General features: G+C 50.1%; 2 protein-coding genes across 2 annotated transcripts in view; one reads left to right on the top strand and one right to left on the bottom strand.

Annotated features, from left to right (window-relative positions):
• LOC149284149 (msx2-interacting protein-like) overlaps positions 1-17,272 on the top strand; it is a 28,544-nt gene extending 11,272 nt beyond the window's left edge. The window contains exons 4-15 of the mRNA XM_089497118.1: positions 3,602-3,762; positions 4,132-4,332; positions 4,645-4,796; positions 5,142-5,267; positions 5,656-5,769; positions 6,423-6,536; positions 7,374-7,474; positions 7,715-15,419; positions 15,788-16,162; positions 16,500-16,694; positions 16,774-16,932; positions 17,141-17,272. Coding sequence (XP_089353244.1) covers positions 3,602-3,762; positions 4,132-4,332; positions 4,645-4,796; positions 5,142-5,267; positions 5,656-5,769; positions 6,423-6,536; positions 7,374-7,474; positions 7,715-15,419; positions 15,788-16,162; positions 16,500-16,694; positions 16,774-16,932; positions 17,141-17,272 — 9,535 coding nt within the window. The remainder of the gene's footprint in view (positions 1-3,601; positions 3,763-4,131; positions 4,333-4,644; positions 4,797-5,141; positions 5,268-5,655; positions 5,770-6,422; positions 6,537-7,373; positions 7,475-7,714; positions 15,420-15,787; positions 16,163-16,499; positions 16,695-16,773; positions 16,933-17,140) is intronic.
• A 1,982-nt stretch (positions 17,273-19,254) lies between these two features.
• LOC149284148 (zinc finger and BTB domain-containing protein 17-like) lies at positions 19,255-24,103 on the bottom strand. The gene is made up of 14 exons (XM_089497091.1): positions 23,899-24,103; positions 23,430-23,615; positions 23,183-23,311; positions 22,770-22,862; positions 21,939-22,408; positions 21,704-21,846; positions 21,325-21,625; positions 21,138-21,225; positions 20,896-21,012; positions 20,601-20,721; positions 20,269-20,399; positions 19,959-20,186; positions 19,754-19,837; positions 19,255-19,496 (listed from the first exon to the last, which is right to left on the bottom strand). Exons 1-14 carry the CDS (start codon positions 24,101-24,103, stop codon positions 19,255-19,257), a joined length of 2,538 nt encoding a protein of 845 aa, XP_089353217.1.
• Between the last annotated feature and the right edge of the window lie 1,940 nt (positions 24,104-26,043).

Here is a 26,043-nt window from a genome sequence, read left to right as displayed (position 1 = left end):
CCGTGTAGGGTGCACAGTGTGCGCGGGAAGGACCCCCTAATGCTGGTCTCGTGCGATCGCTTGCACTGGAACGCCAGCCCCCCCTTGTCTGAATGCGGGAGCTGCGCGCAGGGTCCTGCATCACGCCGGAGTATGTAGTGATTGATACCCCGGCCTGTTCCTGAGGAATAAAGCACGTTCTTGGTAAAATCCAGTCCCTCTGCCAAAGGAGGGCCTGATCCATGCCTTGGTCTGCTCCCAGCATGCACCTGGAATCTGTCACATGTCCTAACGTATTTCTGGTGAGTCTGCGCGTTACACCGGGCCGACGGCTGCTTGTGGTTGTTGGGGCCGTTTTCAGGAGTAGTCTGGCTTTTGACGGATTATCAGGTGTTGAGTCGATGTTCGTATTCCGGCGCCGGTCCATGTTCGGCGGCGGTTCTTTAAATAGCCGCTACTGAATCATAAAGCTAGATGCATCTTTTACATAACGATCCATGTAACGTGTGCAGAGACTTCCGGAGCTCGCTGCTGCCGCCCATCATAACGTGTCTCGTGTCGGGAGATAAAAACAGAAGCGGTGCCGTAACGCGTTCAGTGTCGGGAGATGGGTAGGAAGCGGTGCCGTAACGAATTCGGTGTCGGGAGATGGATCGGAAGCGGTGCCGTAACTTGTTCCGTGTCGGGAGATGGATCGGAAGCGGTGCCGTAACTTGTTCCGTGTCGGGAGATGGATCGAAAGCGGTGCCGTAACGAATTCAGTGTCGGGAGATGGACCGGAAGCGGTGCCGTAACTTGTTCCGTGTCGGGAGATGGATCGGAAGCGGTGCCGTAACTTGTTCCGTGTCGGGAGATGGATCGGAAGAGGTGCCGTAACGCGTGTCGGGAGATGGATCGGAAGCGGTGCCGTAACTTGTTCAGTGTCGGGAGATGGATCGGAAGCGGTGCCGTAACTTGTTCAGTGTCGGGAGATGGATCGGAAGCGGTGCCGTAACTTGTTCCGTGTTGGGAGATGGATCGGAAGCGGTGCCATAACGTGTTCCGTGTCGGGAGATTATCGAAAGTGGTTCTGTAACGTGTTCTGTGTCAGGAGATGGATCGGAAGCGGTGCCGTAACGCGTTCTGTGTCATGAGATGGATCGGAAGCGGTGCCGTAACGCGTTCTGTGTCAGGAGATGGATCGAAAGCGGTGCCGTAACGCGTTCTGTGTCATGAGATGGATCGAAAGCGGTGCTGTAACGCGTTCTGTGTCATGAGATGGATCGAAAGCGGTGCCGTAACGCGTTCTGTGTCATGAGATGGATCGGAAGTGGTGCCGTAACGCGTTCTGTGTCATGAGATGGATCGAAAGCGGTGCTGTAACGCGTTCTGTGTCATGAGATGGATCGAAAGCGGTGCCGTAACGCGTTCTGTGTCATGAGATGGATCGGAAGCGGTGCCGTAACGCGTTCTGTGTCAGGAGATGGATCGAAAGCGCTGCCGTAACGCGTTCTGTGTCAGGAGATGGATCGAAAGCGCTGCCGTAACGCGTTCTGTGTCAGGAGATGGATCGAAAGCGGTGCCGTAACGCGTTCTGTGTCAGATGGATCGAAAGCGGTGCCGTAACGCGCTCTGTGTCATGAGATGGATCGAAAGTGGTGCCGTAACGCGTTCTGTGTCAGGAGATGGATCGAAAGCGGTGCCGTAACGCGTTCCGTGTCATGAGATGGATCGAAAGCGGTGCCGTAACGCCTTCTGTGTCATGAGATGGATCGAAAGCGGTGCCGTAACGCCTTCTGTGTCATGAGATGGATCGAAAGCGGTGCCGTAACGCGTTCTGTGTCATGAGATGGATCGAAAGCGGTGCCGTAACGCGTTCTGTGTCATGAGATGGATCGAAAGCGGTGCCGTAACGCGTTCCACGGCTCTTCTGTGGTTCCAGAGATTTCAGCTTTTTGGTCCTCGTTTAGAGACCAGACGGTGGTCTCTGAATGCTGTGCAGTTGGGGACGTTCAGGGGCCGTTGCTGGCCGTTTCCATGTTAAGGTGCGCTGGGTTTGTGAAGCTCTAAGCTTTTGCGCGTTTCTGGCTCCCGCTTGCTGCCGGCCCTGGGTATTTCTGTGCGCTCGTTCTCATTAAATCCTCTTTATTCTGTGTCGGCGGTTAAACTCCCGGTTCACAAGTGTGATCTTTTAGTGGTAAATGTGCACCGTCCTTACGTTACCCAGCTGCGTAATGTGATGATTTAACTATTCCTACCCTCCTACCAGCCACATAGCTGCGTTATTCCTTCCCAGTGGAAAGTGAAACCTAAAAAATGCGAGGAGGGTTCACATGCGCTCGCTTCTGGGAAATGTTGCAGCGAACGGTGGCTCAGTATTCAGGGGGCCGCGTGGAGAAGCAGCGTTATGGCCGCTCTGCTTATGGGGTAATAGACTCGAACCGTTACTAGACTCCAGATCCCTTACCCAGGAACCCCACAGCCGGTACCTGGCAAGCGTTTCCCAGGCAGCAGGTGATTTTCTCAAACCAGAGCGCGCACACATTCATATGCGCACGCGCACACATTCATATACGCGCGCGCACGCGCACACATTCATATACGCGCGCGCATATTTTTTGTCTTGGTACGTTCCAAAGAAGTTATTGTTGGGTGTCATCCTGCGTTGAGTGCCATCCTGCGTTGCACAGCAGAGTGCTGCGCCGGCTGTTTAGGAAGCGCTTGCTGTATATGTTTAGAGAGAGTATAGGTGCGAAGATGCAGCCCTGGTCCGCGTGAGCAGAAATTTGATGATGAGGGCCACGGGCACACGGGAGCCGTCAGTGTTCGCTGAAACACTATTTCTTGATTTTTTTATTTTATCTTGTGTTTTGCCCAAATATCATACTCTTCACTGCAAGGGTGGTAGGCAATGAGAACAGCCTCCTAGCAGAAGTGGTAGAGGGTAATACAGTGAGGGTATTAAACATGCATTGGGTAGATATACGGCTCCTGAATCTAAGGCGAGACCAATGACTGATTAAACCAGAAAAATGGGCCAAAAGCCCCTTATCTAAATTCTGTGTTTCTGTCTAGAATGAGACTAAGTGCTGTTGGCGGGGCCACCAATAAAAGCGCTCCTAGGGGCCCAAGCCACAGATATGGGGGAAGAGGGTCGTGCATGACAGACGTGCCCCTGATTGATGGGAGGGATGTCTGCCGGCAGTCATGGGAATCTGTTGGCATCCAGTATAATGTAAATACAGTAAGAGCCAAAAATAGGGTTTGGTTTGTTCACTGATTCAGCAAAACACAATGTTGTGTAGCGTGTTGCGTGTGTCACGCTCCCGCTGTCATCATGTGACAGCCATATATGTGTCTCCTCTGTAGCTCCATCATTAGACATAAGTCATGCAGGGTTCCGGGTGTCGCGCGCCCCGGCTGCAGGCCCTCTGACCTGTTGGCACCTGCCCAGCTGCACAAAGATGAGTTCTAACGTGCCGCCAGCGCCATGTCCCTATCCGTTTGTTCATCGAATGCCTTTCATGCATCTGATCCTGATTGTACCCTATATAGAAAGCCAGATACTGGGGTGGAAAGGTTAGCAGATCACGAGTCCTTCCCCTGTTCACGCCGGGGGCTAACGGCATCTTTCTGGTTACAGCAGCGACTCCAGCAGCAGCTCGAGCGATGAGTCTCCGGCGAGGTCTGTGCAATCTGCCGCCGTCCCCGCGCCTCCTTCCCAGCCGCTCCTGTCTCTGGATAAGGACGAGCCTCGCAAGAGCTTTGGGATTAAGGTGCAGAATCTTCCTGTTCGCTCCACAGGTAATCTACGGTTAGCCTGCGTGTGTGTGTGTGTATGTACGTAAGTACGCGTGTGTGTGTGTGTGTGTAGGTACGTGTGTGTGCGCGCGCGCAATATCTCCAGTTTTACAAAAACACTATAGTACAAAGGTTAGAGAAGCCGTCATCAGGTGGTAACAGTGAAACCTTACGGGGGACTGCACCATGCGATAGATGCCCGTACTGGCACACCGGGCCCTTGGAGCCTGCGCAGTATATGAAGCACATTTACCATGAGAATAAAAACATTTGCCTCTGTGTTAATGCACTTTTGGAACCTGCTAATGGCTTTATCACAGTTTTTATGTCCTCTGCCGGCCTTTCCCGTGACGGTGCCTTTTTTATTGTTAGATACCAGCCTTAAAGATGGCCTCTTTCACGAGTTTAAGAAATACGGGAAGGTGACGTCGGTACAGATTCACGGCGTGTCGGAGGAGCGTTACGGGCTGGTGTTTTTCAGACAGCAGGAAGATCAGGAGAAAGCACTTAACGCGTCAAAAGCCAAGCTCTTCTTTGGCATGCAGATCGAAGTCACCGCATGGGTTGGTCCAGGTATGGAAACTCGGCACACGCAGCACCGCGTCGGGGTAGCTAGGCTGGTACCCAAAGGCTGACCATCCATGGCCCCTATGGAATGATGTCTGAGGATCGCAGTCCGTTACGCAGCTTGAAAGAGCTTTGTGTGAAATAACATAATTGGGGGTACCAATTTATTTTTCTGAAAAGGCGATACTGGCTCCTCCAGACATATCCGTGTGTTGTTTTAATTGCACCTTAAAGACTGCATTCATTGAGGTCCCGGCCAGTTTGTTGACTAACCGTGGTTCGCAGTCTAAGGACCCCCTGTCTCTGATTTTGCTTTAGAAACAGAAAGCGAGAATGAATTCAGGCCTTTGGATGAAAGAATAGACGAGTTTCACCCAAAAGCAACAAGGACTCTGTTTATCGGTAACTTGGAGAAGACAACCACTCACCTAGAGCTGCACAACATCTTCCAGCGATTTGGGGAAATAGTGGTATGTAAAGCTTAGCGTAACGCCATCGCATGCAGCGGCTGCTACCAAATTCCTAAACGTGTCCTAAACATGGCGGCCAGTGAGGGGCTGCCGATTTCCTCGACATGGGGAATAGCCATTGGCATCTAACACAATACTTTGACCATTCGTGTCAGGGCCTGGCCTGCGTTACATCACTCGATCAGCGCATGCAGACGGGGCTGTCTGCGTCCGGTCGCTCCGCAGTATTTTGCCCTGGTTACAATCAGATTTATTTAGATTGATATTTTTGTCTTTTTATCCAGTTTCGTTTTCTTCCTGCCGGGTGCCATTGATTTGACTTTGTTCTTATCCTTCCCTGTCCAGGATATCGATGTGAAGAAAGTGAATGGAGTCCCTCAGTACGCGTTTCTGCAGTACTGCGATATCGCCAGCGTCTGTAAAGCCATTAAGAAGATGGACGGCGAGTATCTGGGGAATAACCGGCTGAAGGTATAACATTCAGTGCTACTTGCATATGTATCGTGTTTTTCAGACCCTATTTTATCGATGTTTTAGTAAAACACGTCAGATCAGGTTTTATTATGTAAACAATAAGTACTTCTGCTAGACCAAGATTTATTAACCTGTAACGGCAGTGATTGAATTGGGCTTTTCTGGGGAAAGTTCTCCTCCTGGGGTAGTTTATATAACATTAAGTTATAACTTCTAAAAAAAAAATATCTGGTAAAGAAAGTTAAGCAACTGAACAGAAAGAGGATGGTAAACGACGAAAACATGATTACCCAGATAATCAAAGTGTCGTTTTCCAGCAGGGACACTTCAGTTTATGTACTATGTATTATTTCCGTATTAAATATACATATTTTTCTTCTTACAGCTGGGATTCGGAAAAAGCATGCCTACCAACTGTGTGTGGATAGATGGGCTTTCTTCCAACGTCACTGAACAGTATTTAACCCGGCATTTTTGTCGTTATGGGCCCGTCGTAAAGGTAGGTGAAATTTCAGGAAGGCTGTGGGGTTTTTTGTTTAATTGAATGGATCCTGCATCTCCTCAACCTCTTTCCTTTGCTTCTAACCGTAATTACGCATATAGTCAGACCAGGCAGGCTGTGCATAGGAACATTGAACGTTGTGTCGACTCGTCTGACTGTATTTGTAATGAGCATTTAACGCTACATGTGTAGACCCCGCACCCTCTTCTCAGCCGTGTCATAGGTAGCGCTTGCATGCAATCTGTTTTCAGACAGTTTCTTCTGGTTTGGGTGCATCCCGAGCCGCATTTTCCCCATGCCGCTGCTTAGGAAGGACTGCATCATTCTTTCCTATCAAGGACCATGTGGTTGTCTTACCAGTAACAATGTAACGCCTAGGATTTTCGTGTGGGGTAGGTTCCCAGATCTTACGTTTCTTCAGAAGAGCCTGAAAATTAATAATTTGGTAACCCAAAATTTAAAATGACGAGCAGACATTGCCGCAGTGCCTGAAGCTGCTTTCTACAGAATCGGTTGCACTGTGCGGGATTGCGAGGAGGCCGTTCATTGAAAATCGTGATTCAAACCAGAAAAGATGAACAGTGATCTTTTACCAAATCCTTAGTGGGCAAGGCTCTTATATGTCCTTTTTTTTTTTTTTTTTTTGACAGGTGGTGTTTGATCGATTTAAAGGCATGGCCCTGATACTCTACAATGAGATTGAATATGCCCAAGCAGCTGTAAAAGAGACCAAGGGGAGGAAGATTGGTGGGAATGACGTTAAGGTGTGCAGAGACCACCTTAATAAGCGTATCAAAATTTATAAACCACAATACTTAAATTCCTCTAGGGATCATGGGAGTACTCTAATAAAACGAGGGGAAACCGGGTCCAAAGGGTTAAAAGCTGTTTAGGCCTCACAGCGTCCCATAGCGTTTGATCGCACGTGGATCATTTTGCGAGCCCCAGACAGTTTAAGGAGTGCCGTCCTTGTGTCTCTGAGCTTCTTGGTGATGTGTTGTTCCATTAAACTACTGTTGTTACTGGTAAACAGTTAAACCACTACACCAAGGTAACACCGAACATGCATTTTCGCTTCATGAATGGAATCTCCTGCTTTTACAAGGAAAGCAGAAGAACATTGGTGGGGGTGTATGTCCCGTGGGCTGCCGCTTACAAGCCCTGCTGTCCCTGCAACCTCTCCTTTAACCCGGTGGCAACTTCATCGTAAAGTGCCTATCGTGGAGATGTAGACAGAACTGGTGATGGCGTTATTCAGGCTTTGTTGCTGCGAATCTTGATGCTTTCATCACGCGCTTTCAGAGTTAACCTGCTATCCCTCCTTAACGTTCCATTTTAACATCTGCATTATTTATACTCGAAAATACTATTATGTTCATCTTTGTTTTTGAAAAGACGCGAATGACCATTTCCATTGCTTTTGATCCCCGGCTTCTTGCTCAAATAAATCCATTTTGTCACTAAACAGAAAGTGTTGAAACCCATCCGCTACCTGAAGGGTGGATCTGCAGCGCTCGATATCACCTTTCCCGCGTCTGCCCTCTGTAATCAGAAGAATTCAGTTTTTTTGTGTTTTGATAAACTTGTTCTCTTTTCAAAAGGTGGATTTTGCAAACCAAGAGTCTCAGCTGGCGTTTTACGGGTCTATGGAGTCGTCGGGGCAGGATATACGCGACTTCTACGACATCATCTCAGAGAGACGGTGAGTCAATTCTTCTTCAGAGTGCTGTGAATCTCGTAGGGATAAACATGTTTGGAATTGGAATGAAAAGGTGCTGAGGTTCACTGAATTCATTGCTGTGGGAATGTGTTTATTGATTGCATTCAGCAGTAACACAATATTTCTGTTCAGTACAGCGTGTCCTTATCTTCTTTATGGAATTAAATAAAATATTAGTTGGATGTGGTATAACTATTTTACTATCAATGCTTTCTTTTACAGAGGGGATGAAACAAGGAGAGGGTCTTACCATGAATTTACATCCACCGAGCGCACGTACTATGACACGGTCCGCACGCCCGGCACGTACCAGGAGGAAACCAGACGAGAGTATCCTGCACGAAGCAGAGAATTCTATGCGGACTGGGATTCATACCCCGCAGATTACTATGAGCAACGCTACTACGATGATCTGCGAGAGTACAGGGACTACAGAGACCCATACGAGCAGGACATCCGGGAATACAGCTACAGGCAGAGAGAGAGGGAGAGAGAGCGCTTTGAAACAGACAGAGATCATGAACGACGGCAAATCGAACGCAGCCAAAGTCCTACCCATTCCAGGCGGCCTCAGAGCCCAGCAGGGTCTCCGTCACAATCCGAAAGAATTACAAGCGACCCCGAACGCCGGATCTACAGCCGCTCGTCTGACCGGAGTGGCAGCTGTAGTTCTCTTTCTCCGTCTCGATTTGACAAGCTAGACAAAGCTCGGGCAGATCGTTATATCAAAAATGAAAAAACCGAGAAGGAACGCTCCTTTGACTTAGAAAGACCAGATAAAGAGAAAAGGCCACCTAGGAAAGAAAAGACTGATAAAATTGAGAAAGACAAACCTGACCGGACAAAGCGAAAGTCGAAAAATCATTCTCCAAGCTCTCAATCCTCTGAGACTGATCAGGAAAACGAGAGAGAGACAAGCCTTGAGAGACTGAAGTCTAGTAAACAGCAAGCCAAAGAAAAGCCAGACAAGGATACAATAGCCAAGAACCGCTTGGACCTTATGCCGTGCGTGGTTCTTACTAGAGTCAATGAAAAGGAAGGCAAAGTTTTTGATCCCCCTGGACTTGAGAAACCAGCCAAGTCTAAATCAGATAGCGAGTCTGTAAAGTCCCCACCGCCGGACCAGAAACTGTCAGCGCCCCGACTCGAACAACCTAAGTTTGAGCAAGCAAAACTTGAAATGGCCAGGAACAAAGTGCCAAAAGAGAAGGTTCTTTCCAGCCACGTCGAAGTGGTAGACAAAGAGGGTAAGCAAAAGGTAAAAAAGCACTTGAAGACGGAACCTGTGGAAGGGGCTACGGCAGCTGACCTGGACAAACTGGAAGCTCGAAAAAGGAGGTTTGCTGATGTCACTTTAAAATGCGATAGGCAGAAAATGGAAGTTAGACGGAGCAACCAAGATGAGGAGGATCAACGCGTCGTATCAAAAAAGCAAACGGAGGCTGTTTCCTCAAGAGAGGTGACTGTGCTTCGGGAAGGAGAGTCTGAAAGGAAAGGCTCCAGGAAAGATCTTCTGAAAAGGGAGTCCAGAAAAGCCAGACCCGACAGACTTTTTACACCAAGCAGTCCTAAAGATGGTCAGGAATCACTCGGGCTTGCTCTACACCCTAACTCAGATTTGCAGTCCCGTTTAGGAGAACCTGTTGATGACCCGTTTGAAACAGCAGAGGCATCAAGTAAAAAGGTCAGCGCCATGAAAATTCTTCCTCGGCATTTGCAGCTGGCCGAGGACCTGGATAAAGAAGCTGCTAAAGAAGAGAACAGGAAGATGTACTCTCTCTCAAGAGAAATGCTAGGATTGGAAAGATCGGAGACAGAAGAGAAACTTGGTATAGACATTGATTACACCCAGAGTTACAGAAAGCAAATGGAACAGAGCCGCAAGCTCAAGCAGCAGATGGAGCTGGAAATATTGAAATCTGAAAAATTTGGTAGCCTCAACAAGGAAAGTGATGAGTTGGAGAGGAGAAGTCTTGTGCATGAGGTGGGCAAACCACCTCAAGATGTCACCGACGACTCGCCTCCAAGTAAAAAAAAAAAGACTGATCACATAGAGTTTGAAAATGCTACAAAAAGGGAACGGAACTATCGGAGCTCCCGCCAGATTAGCGATGACCCAGAAAGGATCTGTTCTCCGAGCCTGCGACATTTTCCTTTTCACGAAGATGAGGATGCAACAAGTTCCCCACGATTAATACCGGTTAAGGAATTCAGAGAGTCTCCTAAGGTGGATGACAAAATGGCGTTCTCTAACGTAGCTGTTAAGGAGGAGCCTTTTAAGCCGATTCCTAGTGACTCGGTCAAAAAGGAGCCAATTGCAGAAACAGCCAAAGTTAAAATGTCTGTTATGAGTCCTGACGAAGAGCACGGCAAGTGGGACAACCAAATAAAGCCGGAGAGTAACAGGGCTGACATAAGCTTCCCCAGCAACATAGTCAAGCGCGAGAGCATTCGAAAACGCTCTCGGGATCTAGAACCTGGTGAGGTTCCTTCTGATTCTGATGATGACAGTGATAATAAATCCCACTCACCCAAAGCCACCTCCTTGTTGGACACCTCAAGGTTTTCTATTTTATTACGAGACGGGGAAGAAAAACTGCGTGACCGTGAAGAAAGATTAACTAGCTCTCTGGAAAGAAACAAATTTTACTCTTTTGCATTAGATAAAACTATCACTCCTGACACTAAAGCTTTGCTGGAGAGAGCCAAGTCTCTCTCTTCTTCCCGAGAAGAAAACTGGTCTTTTTTAGACTGGGACTCTAGATTTGCAAATTTCCGGAGCAACAAAGATAAAGAAAAAGTTGATTCTGCTCCACGACCGATACCATCGTGGTACATGAAAAAGAAGAAAATCAGGACAGATTCCGATGGTAAATTGGATGATAAGAAAGAGGACAATAAAGAAGAAGAGCAGGAGAAACAGGAGTTATTTGCCTCCCGTTTTTTGCATAGCTCCATTTTTGAACAAGACTCCAAACGGCTTCAACACCTGGAGAAAAAAGATGACGACACCGACCTCTGTCTTCTTCGACCATACGGAAGGCAGATATCTTCGGATGGAACAAGCAGCGTGCCTGACCTTGTGCAAGAGCCGGTTGTCCTTTTTCACAGTCGTTTTATTGAGCTGACAAGAATGCAACAGAAAGAGAAAGAAAAGGAGCATCGACCCAAAGAAATAGAGAAACAAGAGGAAAAGGAGTCACAGCCAACTCCTGACAGTGTCCCTGAACCCAAGGAGAAGGACCTTAAGCCATCTACAGTGCCAACCCCTGCCCCCGTTTCTCAACAGGAGCCTGCACCACCTGCTCCGGAGAAATTAGTTCCAGATAAAGCCCCACCTGACACTGAACCACCTAAAGAAGATAGGCCGACTGAACCACCTGAGCCCCCACCACCGGAGCCCACACCTCTTCCGGTTTCTCCTCCAAGAGCTGTTGATCCTCCATCTCCACCAACTCCAGCAGAACCTATACACATTGTAGAGGAACCAAAGGAACCTTTGCCTCCCCCTCCGGTTCCTGAAGGTCCCCCACCAGAGGAGCATCCTTCATACTTGGATACAAAGCCCCCTACTCCAGGAGCTTCTTTCGCAGAGTCCCGCTCTGATGCTGTAGGTGAAATAGAACATGACACAAGCAGTAGTTCTCCTTCCAAGTCCATTACAAAGGCAGAAGACATGAATGAAGCCTCTGAAGATACCGCCTCGCTGACAAATACATGTCAAAGACCTGATATTGTTCCTGAGGTGCAGCCGCAAGTTTCTGAAAATGATGTGGAAGCAGAGCCTCCTACCCCGGTGAAAGAGAAGAATCGCCACAAAAACAAGAGGTCAGTTGCAGCAGATAAGCCAGCAACCAGAAAAAGTGTTCGAATTGACCGTGAGAAACGCAACCGATCCACATCTCCACGTGGTGAGGCCCCAAAACAGACTGAAACAAAATGCGAGTCTGAGCGGACTTCACGAGGCACAGCAAAGTCACCGAGCTCGGTTCCCGAGCCTGAGATTTCAGAAACAAGTTTGCTGTTGGGAAGGACAAGGCGAAGAAACGTTAGATCCATTTATGCTACAACCGGGGACAACGATGGGCAGACCTCTACTAAAGAACCTGTTGAGACACCAAGGTCAACTAGGAAGCGGGTAGAAAAAGAACCCAAGGAGGCCCCTGCAGTTGTACCGAACACACCAAAAAGAGGTCGTCCTCCAAAGATGCGACGCAGAACTGGAGAGGAGGTATCTCCCACCAAAGCAGAGGCTATAAAGCTTGAGTCTGAAGATACAGAAAGTAAGGAGCCAATCGAGGCCACAAAGCCAACAGAGGGATGGCGTTCTCCACGGTCACAAAAGGGGGCGCTGACGCACTCTCCTGGATCTAGCAGTCAGGTGGGTAAGAAAGGAAAGACCGACTCTAAATTACCACATGACGCTTCTGAGGAATCACCTGAGGAGGTCATCGAGAACAGAGAACCCACTCCTGAAGACAGCAGCAAGGCAAAAATGGCCAAAGAAGAAACTATCACAGACATTAAGCATGAATATAAGGAAGGAGACACAGACAAAACTCTGATGGATGACCCCGTTCCCGATGTGCTGGAGAAGAAAAGTCTCGAAAAAACGCCAAAATCGAAAGTCGGACGGACAAAGTGTGGAAAGACTGTTGTGCGTTTGAAAAGTGTTGAAATTCGCCTCAACGTGGATGAAGTTAAGGGCGCCATGAGGCCTCTTGAAGATGCTGAGCCTACGGCAATATCACCCGTTACGGTTAAAAGCCCTCAAAAGGATGACGCTGTAACGACCATTTTTACAAACAAAGACACGACTTTCCCGGAAACACCGGAAAAAGAGGCCAATCGCGATCCCAAGCTTACACCTGAAGCAGCGCAGCTCGCTCGGCAAATAGAACTTGAGCAAGCTGTGGAAAACATTGAAAAAATCACCGAAACGGCCGACCCGGTTTACAAAGATGCGCAGGGCGGTGAGGTGGCAGAAGGTCGCTCAGAAGAAGATGGAGAAAAGCCTGCACATCAGGCCAGTGAAACAGAGTTGGCGTTGGCTATCGGGTCCATCATCTACGATATTTCTACGGATGCTGAGAGCTTTCCGGCACCCCCAACGTATCCACCTGAAGGGGAAACCGAGCTACCGGCAGATGCTCCCGCTGCCCCTACTACTTCCCAGCCAGACATGGAGCCCGAGACCGACCAGGCGGTGAATGTTATTTTAGAGACCGATTCCGCCGTTGGTACCGAGAGCTCATCTGCTGGTCCTGCGACAGCTGGAACGGAATCTGTGGAAGGGAAAGACGTGAGCTTCAGCGAGTCTTCAAATTCTGCGCAAGAAGCAGAATCTCTGCAAGACGTTGAGTTCGTTCCCAAACAGAAAGGCCGACCTAAGCAGACACGTCCTAGGCGGAAAAAGTTACCAGGCAAAAAACTGGAGCCGACAGACGGCCACGCCGTCGCGGGTGATGATCTCCAAGATGCTTCTCCCAGAAAAGATGAAAAGATATTAGAGGAAGGCCAAGTTGTAAAGTCTGCTGATCTGTCCGTTTCTTCCATCCCTGAAAAACAGACTCTTGACACAAGTCTTAATTCTTCCTCTGAAACCATTTCTCGAGACGCCGAACAAGATGACGACATTGTAGAGCCCGCGAACGTAAGCCGTTCCCCGCAAACACTGCTCATAGACGATGTTAGCCAGGGCAGTTTTAAGCTGCGTTCGAGTATGGACAATCCCCCTCTATCGCCACCTAGTGTCGCCACACCTTCGGCTCCTTCAGCTGCACCGGGAAAAATAGCAGCACCTTTGCCTGCGGCTCCGTTATCTCACACGGGGCCGGCCATCATATCAGACTGGATGGTAAGGCATGAAGATACCACTAGCATTCCTACACCGCCACCTGCAATGCCTCCAGATACAAAGGCATCTGACGTGGATACCAACTCCAGCACCTTGAGGAAAATTTTAATGGAGCCCAAATATGTTTCTTCATCTAGCAGTACTCCAACAACTGTCACATCTTCTATTTCCGAGCCTGTCTCTGCGTCCCAAGTAGAGGAGCCCGCTCCTCCACCTCCTGTGGAGGCCATTAAACCAGTTTCTGAGGAAAAGCCTTCTGTCCCCCTCACTAATACAGTAGTTCCACCTGCAGCGGAGGCTCCTGTTATTCAGGAGAAAGGGGCTACGGTGACTCCCAAGGCCACCTCTGTAATTAGCAGAATGCCTCCTGCCTTTGATCTGGAGGAGATGCCGAGAATTGCTTCAGGAAAGCATTCCCCGCAGCTCCAGGCTGCGCCGCCCTGTATCCCCTCGCAGAAGATTAAGCAAAGGCAAGCCCCAAACGACGGTCGTTCCTGCATGAAACCCACCATGTCCATCATAGAGGAGCGACCTGCCGAAACCGGGCCTAGTCCAGGCCTGCGAGTAAACACGTCGCTAGGAATAATGTTCTTAACGTACTCTGGCCAAAAAACCGAGGGCCCTCAAAGAATTAGTGCAAAAATTAGCCAGATCCCTCCCGCGAGTGCTGTTGATATAGAGATCCAGCAGTCTGTTTCAAAGACTCAAGTGAAGCAAGAACCTCTCAACACATCTCAGATACTCCCAAAAGGCTCTCAACCGTCCGCCGGCTATCAGCCTTACAATGCCTCTCCTGTTATATCCACTGTCAAACAGGAGAAGCCTGAATCCAGTCACATAACCATCCCCAATGCTTCGTCCCAGGCTGGAGCAGTCAAAGTACTTACCCAGAACACCGCCCCGGTGCTAATGCACAGCCAGGTGATGCAGACTCAGATAGGAGCTGCCAGCAAGAAGATTACGGACGCCAAAGTGGAGTCAAAGGTTCTTCAGCCTGCGAGTATGAGCCCCGGGCTCAGTCCCCATCATTCATCGCTGTCTGGCAAAATGCCGTCGGAATCAAATCACGTGGGCTCCGGGTCAAGCACGCCGACAGAGCGGACTCTCGCACATCATGGGGTTAAACAGGAGCAGCATACCCCCTGCACTGCCGGTCATTCTCCGTCTCCCTTCACCAGATCGTGTCATCCCAGCGTTACGGCGTCATCTGCCTTAAATACCAGCGCCTCGGTCATGTTGGCTCCTGGAATCCCCGTGCCTCCTTATCTGCCCAGTATGCACCCAGAACAGACAGTCATCATGCCTCCGCACAGCGTGACGCAGCCGGTGCCACTCGGCCATCTGGCTCAAGGGGACGTCAGAATAAATACCCCACCTCTTCCGTCAATGCAGTATGGCATTCGCCCGGAAGCGCTTCACTCTCCCAGAGCAGCTATGCAGTCTCAGATTGATGTCCGACCCCAGAGGTCCAGCACACCCCAACCAGCACCTATCCGAGAGATAGTGCTTCCTACCATGTCTTCCCAACATCCCCCGGAAGAGGAGATGCATTACCACCACCCTGTTTCTAGAGGCTCGGGCCACGTCCAGTCAGACGTATTGGTCATGCAACCTGATTACCGAATGCCTACGTCAGGCATGCGTATAGATCCATACGGTGTCACTCGCGACGTCCGTATGATGATGCACTCTCATATAACGGCTGTAAATGATCACCATCAGGAGGCGAGACAGTCCAGAACGCCAGAGGGTCCGGTCAAAACACCTCCTACCAGCAAGACACCACAGCCTGTGAAAGACTTGGCCAAACAACCTGATGTAAAAATGCCCCATTCACCGCACAGCGATGCCAGAATGCTTAGTGTCCCACCTAGTGGGCTGAATCTCCCTCAGCCGGTGGTGGTACCTCATGGTGTGCCTCTTATGCACCCCTCTGGGGGTTCCTTTCACGATTACCGTCCTGTGTACACGGATATACGGAACTACCACACCGCCACCCAGCTCGGTCACCCTCAGTTTTCAGGGGCATCGCCCATCGGCTTGCAGTCTCGGAGTATGACCCCGTCACAGGTGAGAACAGCAGCATGACATGCGCGCACATCTTTAGTTTCTTTTAATATCTACGAAGGAGTTTACAGGTTTAAATGTGTTTTAGAAACCTACCTGGGAGCAGCCATCGTACTCGTGGCGCGATTACTGCTCCCCATCAAGCTGAGCATCTCTGAGTAGATGTGATTCTTGGCAGCCCTACAGGGGGGACAGTGAGAAGGGAGGAGTGTTAGTGGATGTAGTTACATATTTAGATAATGGTTTAACACAACAAATTGTTAATGCAAAAAAAAAAAAAAGTGCAAACGGCATGTGCCACCTAGAAAAGGCTACCCTGATATTGGTCGTTATCCGAATCGTTTAACGGAAAGTGGACTTTAATGTTACAGGTCGGCCCAGACGGGGAGCATTCGCATTCAAACCAGCCAGTACGCAGCAAGACGCCGCAAGTGAGCCAAGACTCCAAGGTACCGCAGCCCCTGGTCAGTGAGCAGAGCCACCACTCCTCACTCAACAGGCATACTGGACAAATGGATCCGCACATTCAGCATCTGCAGAGGGGCTCCGTGGACACGTCTCAAACGTCCTACCCATCGCCTGGTGCCATCAACCTGAAGTCTGAAATGTCCTCTTCTCACCAGCCCCAAGCTGTTCAGAAACACTCGGTGTTCATGACTAACATGACTTTGTCCAGGCCAGAATCCCTGTCTGTCCCCAAACAGGACCTGCCCCATCGATCCGTCGACATGGTACAACTTTTGACGGTACGTATCCATCCTTTTTCTTTAGTTTGCTAGTTGTGGATTTCAGGGTTTCTCAAATTTTATGCCTGAAAGCTTTAAACTTTTTACGGAACGCCTTGCATGAAATTAAACGATTTTTTTCTCGATTGTACGGGGATGGACGGTTTACAGGAAAGTCCACGTGCGCTCGGGCGTGGAGAATTCACTAGTCTGGGTTGTATTTAAGGAGATTTTCATAAGGGAGCATGGCCATGAGTATACAGAACGGCAAGGGGCAGAAGATATTAGCTGATCTGTCATAATTCAACCAGAAATACTGTGCAGCCACCTCAACATTTCCGCATTCTTCTCTTCGCAGAAATACCCCATCGTCTGGCAGGGTCTACTGGCGCTGAAAAATGACACCGCTGCGGTGCAGTTACATTTTGTGGCCGGGAATAATGTCCTGGCTCATAGGTCCCTGCCGGCTCCCGAGGGAGGCCCTCCTCTGAGAATCGCTCAACGCATGAGGCTCGAGGCCACACAACTTGATGGAGTTGCCCGAAGAATGACGGTGAGCTCATTTACAGTAACGAAGTGGGTGGACCGCATCAAAATCTCTATTATTTTTAATCATTGTGTTTGTTGGACAGGTGGAAAGCGATTACTGCTTGTTACTCGCGCTTCCTTGTGGCCGTGACCAGGAGGACGTGGTCAATCAGACAGAGTCGCTGAAAGCTGCGTTTATCACCTACCTGCAGGCCAAGCAGGCTGCGGGAATCATCAACGTACCCAACCCAGGGTCAAATCAGGTACTCACTGCTACCCCCATACTGTTAATTTGGAGGTTTAGAAATGAAGTGAGAACCGGGCAGAATGATTAGTAAAGGAGCAGGACAATGTATTGATAAATGTTTGATCCATTCTGCTGGATAGACCCTTGGAGAGAACCGGTTACTGTGGATCAATGTCTTATCTGGATATGACCCTTGCCTTACGTGGCCTTTTTTCTTTTTCCAGCCTGCCTACGTTCTGCAGATCTTTCCACCCTGTGAATTTTCCGAAAGCCACCTGTCCCACCTCGCGCCTGACCTACTAGCCAGCATTTCCAGCATCTCTCCTCACCTGATGATTGTTATCGCATCAGTATGAGCTCTAGAGCTGCCATTCCTGACCTGTCGGACACCAGACCAGCGCTAGACGAAACATTTGCCAGAGCTGCCACTGGCTCCGAGCTGCTGGGGGGGTGGAGAGCGGAGGAGGATATCCAAGCTTCCCGCGGAGTGAGAGCCGACTTGGATGTTTACATATTAGACAACGATGCACACGGCCAGAAGCTTTGTGGTATTGGCAGGCGCGGGATGCCGCTGCCACACAACTGCAGGATATTCCAGGATTTGTGCGCTTGTGTATTTTTTATTTTTTGAGGAGCTGAACCTGCCTTTGCACTAAATTAGTGACTTTGGATCGTTGTACAGCATTTCCCTTGCCCCTTATTTTTGTGTCATATTTTTGATTGACATGCTGTGATGTTGGAATATCTGAACACAGTACCGATATGCTGGTGGACTAATGCAGGAGCCTGTGAATATTCAGCCAGTGACTGCGAAACACGCCGGAGAGCGAGCGAGGGTTTAGTGAATATAACCCGGCCTGAACGGCTCCCGGACTTCTCTCCCGTCTCTGCTTTCGCTTGGGATGTACAGTTTACATGGGAAACCTTTCAAAGGGAGATCAGTTTCCTCTCCTTGGATGTTATAGAACTCCATGGGTGTGTGTATATAAGTATATATAATATATATTATATATAAATATATATAATACTGACTTTAAAGAAATCCAACCCCCCTCTCGACATACATTTTTTTAATCTGTGCCAAAAATGTGTTTTCAGAGAAAAATCTTATTTTCATACAGACGTATCGTCCCTCATTTGTAAGTGCTTTTCATTAAGACATTAACTGCTCATCACAATCTGTGTGGAAGTGTTACACACATACGGACAAAAGAATTTTAATGCCCTCATGTCCCTCCCTTTTATATTTTTTTTTTTCCGCTGACACCTATTAATTTATGGAATCTTCCCTCCCCGTTCTGAAGTTTTTTTGTTTTTGTGTGTCCATTGGATTACAAACTTTATTAAAAAAAAACAAAAAAAAAATGTGTTAACGTTAAATGCATAAAGTGGGATTTTTCCTTTGTAAATGTGGGGTTAAAGGCGAGGTTCCACTGTCACGACTTTAACCATAATATGCAGGCTGTGGGGGGGTGGGGCTGATCGGCATCAGTGCAAGAGCCTGAAGTCTCTAAACATTAACTGTTGTGAGGGGCTTGTGGAATGCAGGGTCTGGAAATGTAACCAGTTTAACTCCATGCCTTTCCTGTTGGAGGTCATGGCACCGATCGGGGTGCTGCTCGGCCGGTACCGGCTTCAGACCCCACAGTGCCCGCTCAGGACAGCTGTCACCGAGAAATCCCAAAACGCAGGGGAAAGGCCCATCCACTTGCTGGTGATTCTGTTTTGGAGCACAAGGTGAATCAGTATAGCTGATGTGGCTCGTCTCTCAGACGTGCCTCCAGCACATGGTGGGAACTTTCTGTGCGTTTTGTGACCTTGTTGCCCCAACACGGTGACTTCAAACAAAAATCAATGTTCACTGTGGGGCTAGCTTATCATTTCTGGGCAAAATGTGGTCTTATTACCATTGCAAACCTAATCAACCCTACAGTTGCTATAGTGATAACACCAGTTTCATTGTGATTTAACTACACAATGCTTCCCCCATGAGTTTCAAGTGGTCTAATTGTTCCGTATTTGGTGGGGGGGTTTCCACAGAACTTAAAATGCTTTAATGGCTGACCACGCAGCAAGTCGCCAAAACAAAGAGCGATGCACGAGGTCATCTAAAAACCTCTTTATTTTGTAATCTTATCACCTCCAGGAACGATGCATGGGGTTTATATAATGTCATACAAGAAGTCATCACAGACCCATTAAAAAATATTTAATGCATAAGGGCACTGGTACAGGCCAATATCTTCTCACAAATACATCTTTACAGCTGCTTTGTAGCTTTGCTCAGCACTTCTCCATCGCGTGGTGCGGCTGATTCCCGTCCAGGACGACGCGGCGTCTACTCCACAGGGCCCTGGCACTCCATGGACTGAGGCTGATCGGACAGCAGGTCCCCGGACTGTATGACCTGTTCTGCGTGCCACGTGGTTGGGGCACTATACTGGTGATAAAAGTCCGTGTCTGCTTGGAACATGACTAGAGCCTGCGCCGTGTGAATCCGCACGTGCTGCGCCAAGCTGTTAGCGTCCAGAAACTTATCCCCGCAGGAATCGCACGCGTACAGAATCTGTGTGTTGGGGTCTGCGAGAGACAAAAAAAGCGCAAGCCTTCATTCCTGGCATCGGAGGAACCTCGAGGAGCATCACAGCCTCACCTTGTATGCAAATAAGCATGTGATGTTTTCACTAACGTTCTAGCTCTGCCCCCCTGCTAGTAATTGTGACAATGAAGCCGACGTGGACATAATACCCGATCGTTCAGAAACTAACCAACTATTGTGCACGTTTAAGGAAAAAAGACGACAGCTCTGGGATGAAGGGGTTAATGGTGAATTTTACCTGCTTCCTGAACCTGTTTCACGGCCTTGGTGATCTCTGCCTTAAGTGCCTCCGTCTCATCAGCCGCATCCGTGACCGGAACCACTGGAAAAAGCAGATAGATTTATGGATGGAGACCAGTCCTTGCTGTGATCTATCGCTCTCCTGCCGCCCCGTGCTGCCTAGTCCTAGATTTACACGAATCGCTGGCTACCATTTATCTCACCGGTGAGTTCTGTGACAGCAGTTTGTGCAAGAGCTTCGGTGTCCAGCGTGACCATTTCACCAGAAGTCACCGTCACAACGTTGACCTCTTCCTCATCCATGTCACCGTCCCCGTGATGCTTCATTTTCATGCCAGCCTTGCCCTTGTGCACAGTTTTCACGTGAGAGCGCAGGTTGTCCACCCGGTTGAAGCCACGACCACACTTGTCACAGAGGTACGGCTTCTCTCCTAGCCAAGCAAACAACACAATGTCACAACTTTCTAAGAACTTTACCCAGAGAGTGCGTGTGAGAATGTCGCGTCCGCTCACCAGTGTGAATGATCACGTGCTTAGTCAGGTCTCCGACGTTTACAAAGGCTTTGCTGCACACGCTGCACTTGTGCGGCCGGATGTTGTCGTGATGGCGGATGTGATTCGCAAGCTGGCTGGACTGGACAAAACTGGGAGACAAAGCAGATAATTTAGCAAAACCCCATTTCCAGTTCAAACCTAAAATTACATTTCATTAACACTAATTTACACAGATAACACTGTAATTCATTCACACGCACGCTAATCGTGTCAGCTGCCCCACTGCTTCCATTAATCCCACGTGCCCAGGGTAGTCGTGCGACTCCATGTCCATGACGCCAAAGCCTCACCTTTTGCCGCAGCGCTCGCAGACATAGGGTTTCTCCCCCGTGTGTTTCCGCACGTGAGCGATCAACGAGCTCGCCTGGGTGAACGCTTTCCCGCAGATCATGCAGAGACACGGCTTCTCCCCTTTCAAGTGAAATAAAAACGAGAACCTGAAAGCTCTGGCATATTAACCAAAGGACGACAGCGTATGATCTGCGTGTTCAACCCTCGCCCACGTATAGCACTGCTTGGCAAGCCCGTCCCCAATGTAACAATAATAAATAAAGACTTAAATCCCGTGGCCGTGAATGAAAGTACCTGTGTGCGTGCGGACGTGCCGCTGCAGAGCTCCCGGGTCGGCGAACTGGCGCTTGCAGTGCACGCACACGTATGGCTTCTCTCCGCTGTGAATACGAAGGTGTCGCTTTAAATTCCCTGCGAAAGACAGGATAAAATACAGATTTTGATGCCCCCTCCGCTCCAGGGACAGACGGTGTAATGAGGCCAGGGGAGGGGGGGTATTTGCCCGACCGGTCTCTTGGCCCCTTTGGCTTATTTACCTGAGGTGGTAAATTGCTTCCCACACTCTCTGCATTTCAGGGGTCCGTCTGCGATGTGAATTTTTAGGTGAGCTTTCAAGTTGCCAAGCTGCGGGAGCAAACACGCCGATCACATATTACGTACACCAAGATCAAACAATCCCTGTCCGTCCCTACTCCTACCGGTGGGACCCTCACTCATACTCACTTGGTTGAACTTTTTGTCGCAGTGCGGGCACTTGTGTTCCTTGTTGGTGTCGTGTGTCTCCAGGTGCCGCATCTTTGAGGTGGGATCAGAAAAGGGTCTGTTGCAGTACTCACACTGATAAGGTTTCTCCCCGCTGTGAACCAGGTAATGTCTCTTGAGGTTGCCGGACGTGCTGAACATTTTGCCGCAGTCCTTGCAGTGGTACTGCAGCTCGCCCGTATGCTGCTTTCTATGCAGGTTCAGTAGGCTGACGAGCCGATAGCTCTTCCCACAATCTTCGCAGCCGTGGGGCTTCAGGGGGCTGTTGGAAAAAACTGAAGGTAACCCGCCTGCATTCGCTGCTGCCCCCCCCCCCCCCGGCGTGCCAAGCGGTGATTACCTGTGTGTTTTCTCATGGGCTTTGCAGGCAGCCGGGTCAGAGAAGGCTTTGTTGCACTCTTGGCACGTGAACGGCTTCTCCCCTGTGTGGGTGCGTACGTGTCGCGTGTAGTTCCCGGTGTGCGTGAACGTTTTCCCACAGTACTGGACAACACAAAGACACATCCACGAGTGAGGAATGGCACGACAGCCGCACGAGTCACAAGCAGTCCCAACGGGCCGTCTGTCTGACCTACCTCACATTTGTGGGTGATGGGGCCGTACGTCCGGGTCTCGCTGCGATCGCCGTAAGTCAATGTTGCCGACCGCAAGTGGCGATATCCCACCGACGTACCTTCATCAGAATTAGTGGCTGCAGACTGATTATCGTCAACACTCTCCTCATTCTCCATTGAAGGGTCTCTCTCAGCAGCTCTGTCATCGTCGTCATCGTCGTCGTCCTCGTCCTCCTCCTCTTCCTCCAGAGATCCTTCTCCCGGCAGAGATGGCTTGCCCCCTTCCTCTACCTGGGAGATGGCATTCTCGCCCTCCTGCTCACAGATCAACTCGAGTTCTTGCGGATTGCCGGCGGCTGCTTCTTTTTCCTGCCCTGCCGGTGCTTCTGTAACCTCAGAAACCGGATCCGTCTTCTCTGCAGAACCCGGGTGCCAGGCGGTTTGATTTATCGGATCTCCTGCTTTGATGCTCTCACTCCTACTTTCAACGTCTGCAAGATATTTCCACAAACATTTCCTGAAGCCGATCGTACAAAGCATCCCCTTATAAACCCCTCGCCACGACAACTGGACCCTTTCCCATTCTCTCTCCATAATGCGTCTTCCTCGTCGCTGTCACTTTTAGACCCAAGTGCAGATTGAAGTGACACGAGGGGCCACTAAATTAACCCCCATCAGACCTTACTGGGGAACCAATCAGCCGGCGGAAAGCAGGAATGTCGACCTTTCCCAAGAGTTGAGAGCAAGTATAGCAAGGAACGGGCGAATGGCAGCGGAAGGCACAGAGATAACATATCTAGGGGCCGGTAAATCAGGTTAAAGGGCCATAATATTGTTTGGCAGCAGACCCACCTTCCTCCGGGCTCAGCATCTGCTCCTCTGTATTGCTGGTCTCAGGCATGGCGGGTCGCTCTATGCAGAGATCAGCTTTACTCGCTGCGAGGCCTGGGGATGATACAGACGGTTACAAGACGGTTACAGTCACCCGCGACCCCCCGGGGGCTGTGCGGGCAGAACTGGGTCACATGGAGAGGCCATGACGGTAAACAGATGTACTCCAGAAAACGCTTTCCGGGCAATGCTTCTGACGATAAACGTTTTCATGTGTCAGGGAATGTATGAAATATATATGAATACCGCGTGTTCTCTGCGGAACGCGGTCAGACCGGTTAACACAACATTCAAACGTTTCATTCTTTCGCTAACAGCCCTGCTGGCCGTTCCATCCCTTCATGATGCCGGCTGGGAGCATCTGTACGCCTCACCTTCTCCAGGAGCTCCTGCGCCATCCTTGCCAGGCTGGTAAATCACCGGCACGGTGACACTCGCCTCCACCACTAGGGCTGCGTCCTCGGCTGGAGCTGCCAGCTCTCCATCTACGTGAAGCAGTTCTCCTGGAAAAGGTATTCTGTTCGTTAGTACGACGTCCCCTCAGCATCCGCGGGCGCACTTCTTATAGACCCCAGCCGGGGGTTCCTGCCGCCTTTACGGGGAAGAGCTTTAGAACCGTACCTTGGCCGGGGTCGAGTGTCTCCAGGGCGCTCTCCTCCGCAGGCATGCTCAGTGATTTCAGAGCCGTGCACGCATTGACAATCTCCTGCATCTGCAGAAACCCGGCCACGGCCAACACATCCTCGACATTCTCCCGCGTCAAGCTGAGACGGGCCGTGTACATGAACTCCAGAACCTGGCCCAGACCTGAGACACACACAACGTTAATAACGAAGTACACAGAAGACACGGTATCCCAACACGCGACCAGCGACGGACAAACCTTCCATTCACTTAACGAAAATGGAAGCTGCTCTTGCAAGGTGAACCTGTATAATATATATGTAACGTCAATGGGAAGACTTCCGAGTCACCACACCAATTTAACTACACAATAGTATTTATCCATACATTATAGGGGGCCGGCTCACCGATTCACTCATACATTACGCAGGGCCAGCTCACTGACTCACCAATGTGCAGTCCGTACCTGCTGCGTTGCTAATGTCCAGATGAACTACATCCTTCTGCTCCACGAAGAGCATCCTGAAGTACTGGCTGCAGGCCGCCAGCACCGCCTTGTGGGCCTTAAAGTCAATCCCATCCACCACAAACGTGCAGTCGCACAGAAGCCCCAGCTGCCTCTGCTGGTTCAGCTGCTCCAGAACCAGGTGGCTGTGCTGAGGGAAGTCCATCGCTGTAGAGACAAGCAGCCCAGAAACTGTAAGAAGGGCACCCAAAGAGCTGGCACTCTACCATACCCACTGGTGACCTGGCGTGGACAATGCGCAGGACGCGAGGGACGAGTATCTGGCCGGCTTGTTCTCATTGATTTACTGCCAATCAAAAAGCATCTATAGTATCCAGAACCCTCTCGTACCGGTACCAGGGTGTTCATTGCTATCATTGCTAACCTGCACCCTGGGGGCAGATGCAGAAACGCCGCGGGGCAGCAGAAGGGGATAGATCTCTATACTCGGCAGCCACGCGCCCGACACGACGTCCCACGTGGTTTATCTGATGAGGAGGAGGAAGCGGGTCTCAGGGTTCTTCATTAAGAATTTTCTGTTGCTACACCCTGAGTATCATCTCCCATGTGTGGCCCCTAACTGTCCCTGTACCTAGGGTGTCACCCCCCTTACTGCCTTGACATCTGGGGTGACCACCCACGCTTACTCCACCTGTGACTTCTGCCCACATTTGCTGCCCCTTCACTACTAACCCCACACTTATTGCCCTTCAAATCTGTCATCTGCCCCTTCTTAACGCTTCCACTTACAGTCCATGTGCCCCAGTAGCCGCCCCCACTTTTTTCACCCCTATACCTTGAGCGCCCACCTCATCATACTGCCCCTACACCTCAGGCATCTGTCCTTGGGGTATCTGCCTCTGCATATTGCCCCTACACTATTGTCTGTCACCCCAATAGGGCAATGAGGGGCAGGCAGGGGGTAATTGCTCTCACTCCCCCTAATGTCATTGTGAATGCAGAGATGGGGCGAGCGAGCGCCTCCCCCCGGGTGTCAGTGTTAATACACAGCATGTTTCACTCTCAGCCCCTGTGTGAGGGGGTAATGAAGGTCTGGCTGGGGGTAGGACAGCCCTTCTCCCTCCCCGGGGAGTGCCAGGATTTGCCCCTAGGGGTAGTGCTGGGTGACCCGGTACCTGCCATCCCGGATCCCCGCCGCAGTCACATTATACAGCGAACTGCTACAGCCGGACAAAGGGCGCCGCCATCCTGGGACAGGGCGGAAGCCTGTAGGTTCCGGGCGGTCGCACTTCCGCTTACGTCACGTCTTCTCATCGGAAGTAGTACGCACGTGCCTGAAGGGTTTCCATGTTGGTGTCTGGTGTCTGCCCGTAGCTCCTGATTGACTGAGAGGAGAACAAGGGCCCCACTGCAGCCGAATTAAAGGGACCTTCTGTCATATTAGCCCCAGACTATTAACCCCTCTAACAAATGTGTATAAAATCCATTCTATATGACTCATTACAATAAGAGAGTCACGTGGCCCCTACTGCCCGGGGGTGTGAAGAAATGGCTTAATCAGTGTCTGCGGGTCAGTCACATTATAGGTGCATGCGGGCGCGTGTGCTGCGACTAGACACGCCGGCAAGAGAAACATACGCAGGACACGGGAGCGTCTTTCCTGCAGCGGATCCGTGGCTGACGCGTCGCTAAACATTAATGCCCCAGAGCTGCTTCTAACAGCCCTGTGTTTACCCATCAAAATGTAACAGAGCAGCTTCCAGACGCTGCCGGGTCCTGGGGGGGAGGGGGAGCGACGCGGCCGTCACCTCACTGTTTGTGCAACAAACACAATACGGCCGGATCCTCCGATCTGTACCTGCGCAAGGTGAAGAGCCGTGAGACCCTCTTCCCCCGAACCGCCTGCAGCCCCGTCCTTCCTCCTGACCCATCCCCTTGCCGGGGATGATTGACAGTTTGGCGGATTTACCGATCACGTTCTCATGTTGGGGTTCCTCGCAGGGCTCGGTGACATCAGAGCAGCCGTATTCCTTACACTTTCTCACACCATTTACGAGCGCCGACTGTAAAAATATTACACTTCAGCCGCGTGAAGAGGACCTACATAATGCCGGCCAACGTACAAAAAGAAACCCGATTCATAGA

The sequence above is a fragment of the Sceloporus occidentalis genome, unplaced genomic scaffold (assembly GCF_023333645.1).
Source record: "Sceloporus occidentalis isolate IW3139 unplaced genomic scaffold, rSceOcc1.0.p SCAF_98, whole genome shotgun sequence".
Taxonomy (NCBI): Eukaryota; Metazoa; Chordata; class Lepidosauria; order Squamata; family Phrynosomatidae; genus Sceloporus; species Sceloporus occidentalis.
Note: the sequence above shows the minus strand (reverse complement) of the source record. Positions and strands in the feature narration are given on the sequence as shown.

What these genes read in the sequence shown, in the direction of transcription:
- LOC149284148 (XM_089497091.1), bottom strand. Translation starts at nt 24,103, where the DNA reads ATGGACTTCCCTCAGCACAGCCACCTGGTTCTGGAGCAGCTGAACCAG. An exon ending in GGACATTAGCAACGCAGCAG is followed by an intron (nt 23,616 to 23,898) that starts GTACGGACTGCA and finishes TGTGTGTCTCAG; the next exon opens with GTCTGGGCCAGGTTCTGGAG. An exon ending in GCACGTGATCATTCACACTG is followed by an intron (nt 20,187 to 20,268) that starts GTGAGCGGACGC and finishes TTGCTTGGCTAG; the next exon opens with GAGAGAAGCCGTACCTCTGT.